Source organism: Oncorhynchus keta, chromosome 24 (genome assembly GCF_023373465.1).
Source record: "Oncorhynchus keta strain PuntledgeMale-10-30-2019 chromosome 24, Oket_V2, whole genome shotgun sequence".
Taxonomy (NCBI): Eukaryota; Metazoa; Chordata; class Actinopteri; order Salmoniformes; family Salmonidae; genus Oncorhynchus; species Oncorhynchus keta.
In genome coordinates this window covers 14,730,987-14,740,384 of record NC_068444.1, presented here as the reverse complement: position 1 = coordinate 14,740,384, position 9,398 = coordinate 14,730,987, and the positions used below count along the sequence as shown (strand labels likewise).

The window sequence follows — 9,398 nt, the reverse complement described above, 5'->3', positions numbered from 1 at the left end:
ACTTCATTCTTCAGTTTGTGTGCATGGCGAGACACATCATCTGAAACCACCCTGGGCCAGCATCTGGTGTTGTCTTTGTTGGTGTGTAGAGGGTAAGCAATCTGGAGAAACACTTGTTAAATTTGTGAGCGACCGTTTAATTTATCAATAGCTACAACCAGTCCCTTGAGTATGAGCACCTCAAATGTTCTAGCTACTGCTTGAGCTCCTATTCCTCTTGTAGCTAGAATATTAGCTCAAAACTATTGTGCAGCTCCTGCACCTACAGTGGAAGTCGGAAGTTTACATACACCTTAACCAAATACACTTATACTCAGTTTTTCACCATTTCTGACATTTAATCCTAGTAAAAATTCCCTGTCTTAGGTCAGTTAGGATCAGCACTTTATTTTAAGAATGTGAAATGTCAGAATAATAGTTGAAAGAATGATTTATTTAAGGTTTTATATCTTTCATGACATTCCCAGTGGGTCAGAAGTTTATATAAACTCAATTAGTATATGGTAGCATTGCCTTTAAATGGTTTAATGTTTCGGGTAGCCTTACACAATAAATTGGGTGAATTTTGTCCCATTCCTCCTGACAGAGCTGGTGTAACTGAGTCAGGTTTTTTAGGCCTCCTTGCTCACACACGCTTCTTCAGTTCTGCCCACAAATTTTCTATAGGATTGAGGTCAAGGCTTTGTCCTTAAGCCATGGTGTTTAAACTTGCGTACTATTGTTTGTACAGATGAACATTGTACCTTCAGATGTTTGGAAATTGCTCCCATGAATGAATCAGACTTGTGGAGGTCTACAATGTTTTAAATGAGGTCTTGGCTGATTTATTTTGATTTTCCTATGATGTCAAGCAGAGGCAGTGAGTTTAAATATTTTTTTTAACCTTTATTTAACTAGGCAAGTCAGTTGAGAACCATTTATTATTTGCAATAACAACCTAGGAACAGTTTGTTCAGGCAAACTGGTAAGGCAACCTGCCTTGTTCAGGGGCAGAACAACAGATTTTTACCTTGTCAGCTCAGGGATTTGATCTTGCAACTATTTTGGTTACTCGTCCAACGCTCTAACCACTAGGCTACCTGCCACACAGCTAGCCTAGCTTGAAGGTAGGCCTTGAAATATATCCACTGGTACACCGCCAATTGCCTCAAATGATGTCAATTAGCCTATCAGAAGCTTCTAAAGCCATGACATAATTTCTGTAATTTTTCAAGCTGTTTAAAAGCGCAGTCAATTTAGTGTATGTAAACTTCTGACCCACTGGAATTGTGATACAGTGAATTATAAATTAAATAGCCTGAAAACAATTGTTGGAAAAATTACTGTGATGATGTCCTAACCGACTTGCCAAAACTATAGTTTGTTAACAAGAAATTTGTGGAGTGGTTGAAAAACGAGTTTTAATGACTCCAACCTAAGTGTATGTAAACTTCCGACTTCAACTGTACCGTTAAATATAAACCGCCACATACACTTGAAACAAATAGCCAAACCAAAAACTGCAGACAGAAATGCTTGCTGCTACTAAAATCAGTGAAATGTAGCCTAAACTGAGAACAGAGTGAAGGGCAGAAATCTCAAGCAAGTCGCAGAAATTAAAAATGCGAAGGGGGGGAGAATTATGTTAGGGGGGGGGTTCGGCACCAACACCAATTTCAGTCCAAGTCAAGCATTAGCTTGTGGACTAGTTGACGTTGGGCTAGCTAGGCGGCCTGGCCTAACATTACTCACCCCCTCAATTGCGCCGATTGTAGCGTCCACTGGGGAATTCGCGACGTCTCCAATAAATACATTCTTTATATTGTCTTTTGTAATAACTTCTTTATCTTTCTTGATAAAATATACAGCTTTGTTTTTAATTGTTTGCGGAAACTCAAGGCTGCAAACAAGTTGGGATGCAGCATTTAGAGAAATAACAAGGCTATTGATGTCGGATTTTTCAATGAAGTTGCCGATCAAAGCTCGGGTTTCCTCCCCGGCAATAAACTTCTGCCATTTGTCAGGTTTCAACTTTAGCGCCTTTAAAGTCACGTTCTGTAAAAACACGATCCTCTGATCTTCTCCCTCCATGTTATCATGCCACAGTCAACTATTTGCTATCTATTCCTTAATATTCAGTGTACGTTAATCTTACCAGCTAACGTTAGCTACCAAGCTAAACTACAACTGACAAAACGTTGGTAATCAAATGTGAAATACGTTCCTCGTGCTCAGAGTGTTCACCCATTCCTAACGGTTTTTGTTTGGACTGTCAATCAGCGCTAAAGCCTCGAGCTATTGAATGTGGACCCTATCATTGCTGTGCCTATAGGTGGATCTCTATGACTGTCTCCAATTTTTGTCTTGTGTGGTTAAATCCAATGGCAAAACATCTCTAAAGTTGTGTGTTAACTTCACCTATCAAGTCAAATATTAAACAAAGAAAGCAAATATGCGATTAACATTGTTAAATCTGAGATCTGGTTAACTGAAATCAAATAAACAAACATATGATGACATAAAGAGGCACAAACCTTTATGATACAAAACAACTACAAGAAATTCTATGTATTATTGATAAACAAACAAACAAATAATTCAAGCCTGATTTACATTTCATAAACAGTGCATTGTGAACAAAAATGACTGATTAATTTATCTGTCAATGAAAAACACGAACACAGCCCTCCAAAGGGGTCATTGATGACAGAAATGCATCTTATAAGACAACACATTTGTAACAGACAGCATACAACTGTATAATAACACTGTGAAAGGTCTTTATAAAAATTATCCTTCTCTGCAAACTTACTGCTTCTGCAAAAGTACTCATCACAATATCAGAATAAGAGACAGAATATTTCAACCTGAGTAGTGATATATTACAATCCTTTGTTTCCCTCTCCCCTTCTTGATTTCTTTCTCCCCTCCCTCCATACCACCTCCTTCCACATGACTGTGCAGTTGTAGTAACAGAGGTATCAAAACAAGAAACTAAATTAAGAGCAGAACTAACACAGTGATGGCATAACAAGGCTTTCGGCCGAGACAGTATTTTTTTTTTAAACTATTGTGCCGACTCAGCTCCCATATCTCACCCCCCGGATCACTGACACAGGCCAATGTCCCGGAAACATTTAACAAAACAACAAAGTATCATCTCGACCCGTAAGGGGAGAAGGAGAGAGCGAGAGAGGAAACAGTGGTGGTTTGTTATGGGAACCATTCAGAAAGAGATGATGCTCTGTAGTAATGACAGCACTATGAGAAGAGGTTTATGTAAAAAGAGGTTAATGGCACCTGTTCTCTGTTCATTTTATATCAAAGCAAAATATTGCATGATGTAACTTCCTGTAGAGGGCGCTGAAGGAGGTCCAATCCTCTCTGCATCCTGATCTCCATCCTAAACCCGTGCCCCTTCAAAATCCTTTCCCTCCAGTGTTTGTGTATCTGAAGAATGCAACATGTAATCAATATGATGACAGCTTCCACCTTTCAGATTGTGGGGACATTCTGCTTTCTTATGTACATAATTCTATAGTTCCTTTAGTAATTCCTTTAGTTCAGGTCCATAGACACTGGGCTATAGAGTAGAGTGAGGTCTGCTGCTCCTGCTGAAGTGCTGGAGCCTGGGCCTTTCTACGGGCTAGTCAGAGCCGACACCTTCTTCTTCCGGGCTGCCACCATCTCATAGAAGGGGTCCCTGCTGATGGCTTTTCTACAGAGAAGAGGGGGGAGAGCAATATTGATTTTACATTTGGCTTGGGACTAGAACAGGATCGTTCATATTAAGAACAGGACAGGATGGAAATAAGAGAAGGGTTGTGTCCCAAATATCTCTCCTTTCTCCCAAAGTGTGCACTTGTTCACTTTCCTTCATGGATATGAAAGGATATTACTGGTATAAGTCCCCCTAGCCCATGTCTACACCAATCCAATGCTTTTAAAAACTTGTGCGGAGTAGTGAATGTGTGTACACTTCAGAAAGAAGAAGAGGTTATTTGGACAGCCAAGATCTCACTTGATGCTGGTGATCCATTCTTCCTTCTCCTCAGCTGTGGGGGCAGAGATTCGATAGAAGGTGTGGTTGCCCTCAACAACGCGTCCGTCCGCCTCGGTCTTACACGCCTTGATCACCTGATCCCTGTGGTCCGGGATGAACAGCTCAAAACAGTTCTGAGAGAGAGAAGGGGGGAGGTGTGACAGAGGCTTCTAAAAGGAAACAGGGAGAATGTCAGGAGAACGAGCACAGGAAAAGAGAGGGAGAGAGAGTAACTTACTGGTTTCTTAGAGTCGTCCACCTCTCTAATACTAAGATTCTCCAGAGGGATGATACCCCTAGGCTCCTTATCCTGGAGGGAGAGGAGGCTATAGCTCAAAATTGATACAAAGAAAGCAATGGAGAAAAAGCATGGCAGAAAAAGAAAAACTCACAGTAGTGTACTCAAAGTAGTACAGGCAGTTGTCTGTGAGGATGAACCATCGTCTCTTCCACGTCTTCACACGTCCTCCTGGGGGGGTTAAAGGTCAGTTCAATCAGGATTCATAGAAGCTAAATGCAAAGATTAAAGTTGCCCCTAGGCACTCCAGACTGCAGCACAGACATCAGCCAGTACCAGGCAGGAGCCTATGGGCGTGTTCCAGGTCATCTTTAATGCAGTCATGCTTCTCAGAAGGCACATCATGACGACAACAAAGTCGACCATGAACACAATGCATTAGATGGCACGTTGATTGGATGGTAGGGTTACGTTTAAAGGTTGTTTGCGTTTAGAGGTTGATAACTTTAGACCTCACAGCATGAGTAACACAGAGCAGATAAATCACATCTGGCCAACAATTAAACACCATTTCATTCTTTATAATGAAATCATAGTTAACAGTAGATTTTAATTGGACAGAGCAGTGGGTAATAGGGAAGCAGCACCCTGAAGCAAAGCACATACAGGCTGGGGAGGGTAACGTTTACAATCCAGACATATACATTTACATACCTCCTGGAGACCAAAATCACCCAAACAAAACAAATGAAGAAAAAAGACAAAAGAAACTACATTAAGCCATTAATATTTCTACTAATTTTATACCATAATTATGCTCTATTCTATACTGAACAAAAATATTAAGATGCAACATGCAACAATTTCAACGATTTTACAGTTCATATAATGAAATCAGACAATAAAAATAAAATGTATTAGGCCGTAATCTATGGATTTCACATGACTGGATATGGGCGCAGCCCTGGGTGGGCCAGGACCAGCCAATCAGTATGAGTTTCTCTCCACAAAAGGGCTTTATTACAGACATAAATACTCCTCAGTTCATCAGCTGTCCGGGTGGCTGGTCTCAGACAATCACACAGGTGAAGAAGCCGGATGTGGAGGTCCTTGCTGGCGTGGTTACACGCTGTTTAATTGCTGTTACACACTGTTTAATCAGCTTCTTTACATGCCACACCTGTCTGGTGGATGGATTATTTTGGCAAAGGAGAAATGCTCACTAACAGGGATATTAACACATTTGAGCGAAATAAGCTTTTTGTGTATATGGAACATTTATGGGATTTGTTTTCTCAACTCATGAAACATGGGACCAACACTTTTACATCCCTCAAACTCAACTCTGGACCTCAAAGACAGTTCCCCTTTATTTTTTCATTATTCCCCTCTAATTAGGGACTGATTTAGACCTGGGACACCAGGTGTGTGCAATTAATCGTAGCGTAAGAGTTGAGTACCCCTGCTTTACATGTTGCATTATATCTTTGTTCAATATATGTATGACTGAGAAGACCAAACTGGAGAGTGTAGGTCTGCATCTGTCCACCAGAGAGCAGTGGCAACATCAATAAAACTGGCTGTCCTGTTCTCCACTTAATGTAAACTGCAAAGTTGACACTTACCTAGTTTGAGAAGCCAGCCCTCCCGGTCGGGGTTGAAGAAAGTGTGTGTGAGGTCGTTCCCATCATCCTCTGGGATCTTAAAGGGTTCGTTCTTTATACTCTCATACAGGTTCTACAAAGAGAGAAGGGAATGGAAAGAAAGAGAGCGAGAAGGCGAGAAAGAGATCATGAGACGTTTGATGCAAACACAGAATGGGGGTAAACTACAATTGAAACTAGATCTACTCAGGGTTTTCTAAAGTTAACCAGCTTCAGTTAGCGTCACATTTCAGCTCAGGCTTTATGCGTACTACGACGCCGCTAACTCTAGCAGGCTTGTAACTGTGCATGCATGTCACAAGTGGCTAGTCGAAAGCCAAACTCTTCATTGAGACAATGCTGAAACATCAATCCATGGGCGAGTCAATGACACATTTTCATTTGTGCCGAAATCAAAATGAAAGAAAAGTAATCTAGCAAATTCAGTGTGATATAGGCTTGTTGAAGAGCAGTCTCTTTTATTACGTATCGTTAATGCTGTGTTTGGTGTGCTTATCATGAGCACCGTTTTTTATTAAATAAAAGTATTAAAAATAGATGCCCCAGTACTTTTGTATACTTTTTAGGCTGTAGTTCTGTAAGTAGCACCAAAAGCTGTCTCTGAAAATACAAGGGGCTGAAGCTCATTGGCTAGAACTCTAATTGCTAGGGGGCCAGCCCACGTGTGGAGAAATGCAGGGAAAATGGCACGGCACAGCTTCAAGAAAACAGTCGCTTTCAAACTAGGGATTTCGTGGCTAATTGAGGTAAGACAGTAATTCTGCTAATAGATGATGCACAGGTGAACCACACAGATGCATCTAGCCAAAAGCGGATAACTAACGTTCTTAGTCCCTAACCCGCCCGGGAGCAGGTTAGTCCTGAAGGATTCGTTGCCATAGAAATTGACCTGGCTAAAAGCTGAGCGACTTTCATAATATATGCCATTTAGCAGACGCTTTTATCCAAAGCGTGCAAATGTGTGCATACATTCTACGTATGGGTGGTCCCGGGGATCGAACCCACTACCCTGGCGTTACAAGCGCCATGCTCTACCAACTGAGCTACAGAAGGACCCGTGGTACCATTTATCCAGAGTTGAACTCAGAACTGACCAAAGTTACCTTGCTAACTCCTCAAACCACATACATAGTATAGGGCTCAGGTCCTCAGCCAATCCTAGTATACTATGGATAGAGGGAGGGACAGGTAAAGAAAAAGGAAAAGGAATAGAGAGAGCTTGGTAGAACAACAGAGGGATGGAGAGAGTGATGGGGAGGGACACAGATTGATAGATACCCTGAGTAGATCCTCAGGTAAGTCTCCGCCATCGTTGATTCCTCTGTTCATGGTGGTGAATCTCTGGTGGGAGGGTTTGTCCTTCACATTGGGGTTATGGAGACTGGTGTTCAGCATGATCACAGCAAACGACAACACATAACACGTATCTGGAACACAGAGATGGGCGGGGAAGTTAGTGTGTATGTGTGTGAGCTTGCGTGCGTGCATGCAAGTGTGTATGTGCGGTGGCCTTTCTATACCGCTGTGCTGGAAGACGCCAGGGTTACAGTGACAGTATCTCTGGGCAAACGCCTCCATCATGCGATCGATCTTCTGGGCTTCACCTGGCAACCGGAAACTCCACAGGAACTGCCTGGGGGAGAGGACATGCAAACATAAGAGTGTGTGTGTGTGTGTGTGTGTGTGTGTGTGTGTGTGTGTGTGTGTGTGTGTGTGTGTGTGTGTGTGTGTGTGTGTGTGTGTGTGTGTGTGTGTGTATGGTGAGCATATGTGTATGTGTTACCTGAGGGCCTGGACCAGGTTAAGGTCAGTAAACTCATGCAGCTCCACAAAGGCTTGTAGAACCTCAAGATTGAAATCCTCTCTACAGAAACACATACAAACAGTATTCAGGTGTATGGTCATAAAAGCGACTAGATCAGCTTTGCGTTCAGTAGGGAATACTGTAGCTAAACGTTTTGAAACCGAAAAGTAGTTTTTCTTATTGGACAAGTTCAATGCGGTTTCTTCATGTTTCAGTCCATATCCGAATGTTTCTTGCCAACTAAACAGGACCTAGGTAAGTTAAGGAGATTTATCAGAAAAAAGCTATGAAACCAGAAACATACCCAAATGGGCAAAATCAATATCACTGAGTTGAGAATGCATTAACCCAGAGTTTCCCAAACTTGGTCCTGGAGCCTCCCCTTGGTGCCAGTTTTGTTTTTTACCCTAGCACTACACAGCTGTTTCTTGCTTAATATTTTCTTAACTCTTCAGGAACTGCACTGTTGGTTAAGGGCTTGTAAGTAAGAATTTCACAGTAAGGTCCAGACTGGTTGTATTCGAAGCATGTGACAAATAAAAGTTAGATTTGATACAAATAACCAACTCATCATCAAGCTTTGATTATTTGAGTCAGCTGAGTAGTGCTAGGGCAAAAAAACAGGAACAAGTTTGGGAATCCCTGCATTAACCCACTTAATAGCTCATCCATCAATCTCTTTCAATGTCTCTCCCACACTCTCACTCTTTTTTTACTCTCCCGTTTCTCACCTCTCCCCCAGATAGTCTCCGATGGCGGTCTTGTTTAGCCCCTCCCCTTTATAGAGGAACTGGGCGATGTCATCACTGGTGTTCTTCAGCAGACCGCTGTCAATCAAAAACCGGATCCCCTGATTGATGGTACACACAGCCAAATCAGAACACAGAACCACAGCCAGAGCACCAATCACAGAACAGAGTGGGTGATAAGAGGCTGGTTTACGATTGGGCTTCACCTTCTTTGGGTCCATGTTGAACTTCTTGCACCCCATGGACACCTGCTTGTTTCTCTGCATGCTTTTCCTACAGACACAACAGTCATTAAGGTGGAACTGAGTGTTTTAGCAACATGAAATCTTATTAAAATCTGTTCATATATACCCCCTGCAAGAATGACACCCTTTTTTTACATTTTCTGACAAGCAAGTACTTAAATATGGTGAGTTTCACGTTTCCATAATTGTTTTGAATGTTTGGGAATGACGTATAGTAAGGCATTTGTGAAAATTCTACAGCAATATAGAATGGGAAAGTGGCCGTGGGTTGGACAATTAGACACTGCAGGTAATAAAACCATCTGTCTCATCCAGGACCGGAGTCCAATCAGTTCTACACTAGGCCTTTATGCAAACAAGCCATTTGTCATACGGGCCTGCAATCATTCACTTTGAACTGGACTGTGTGTTAACAGGCAGTAGCAAAAGGGCAACTTCAGCGCATTACAATGCATTCGCCAAAAGCCACAAAATAAACAAACGGATTACTGCAAATATGTACACTGAACGAAAATATAAAAACTCAACATGTAAAGTTTGTCCCACTTTAGCTGAAATAAAAGATCCCAGAAAATGTTTCACACCCTCAAAAAGCTTATTTCTCAGAAATGTTGTGCACACTTTTGTTTGCATCCCTGTTAGTGAGTATTTCTCCATTGCCAAGATAATCCATCCAC

General features: G+C 41.8%; 1 protein-coding gene across 7 annotated transcripts in view; it reads right to left on the bottom strand.

Moving 5' to 3' along the window:
* Window positions 1–2,493: 2,493 nt before the first annotated feature.
* The window catches only part of LOC118402729 (cytohesin-1), a 58,866-nt gene continuing 51,961 nt past the window's right edge, over window positions 2,494–9,398 (bottom strand). For all 7 annotated transcript variants that reach the window (XM_035800920.2, XM_052477847.1, XM_052477849.1 and 4 more), the window contains 10 exons: window positions 8,683–8,749; window positions 8,459–8,577; window positions 7,707–7,787; window positions 7,444–7,556; window positions 7,202–7,350; window positions 5,885–5,996; window positions 4,414–4,490; window positions 4,260–4,331; window positions 4,001–4,155; window positions 2,494–3,697 (listed from right to left, as the gene is read on the bottom strand). In XM_035800920.2, the coding sequence (XP_035656813.1) occupies window positions 3,619–3,697; window positions 4,001–4,155; window positions 4,260–4,331; window positions 4,414–4,490; window positions 5,885–5,996; window positions 7,202–7,350; window positions 7,444–7,556; window positions 7,707–7,787; window positions 8,459–8,577; window positions 8,683–8,749 (1,024 nt within the window). In that variant the 3' untranslated portion in view covers window positions 2,494–3,618. The remainder of the gene's footprint in view (window positions 3,698–4,000; window positions 4,156–4,259; window positions 4,332–4,413; window positions 4,491–5,884; window positions 5,997–7,201; window positions 7,351–7,443; window positions 7,557–7,706; window positions 7,788–8,458; window positions 8,578–8,682; window positions 8,750–9,398) is intronic.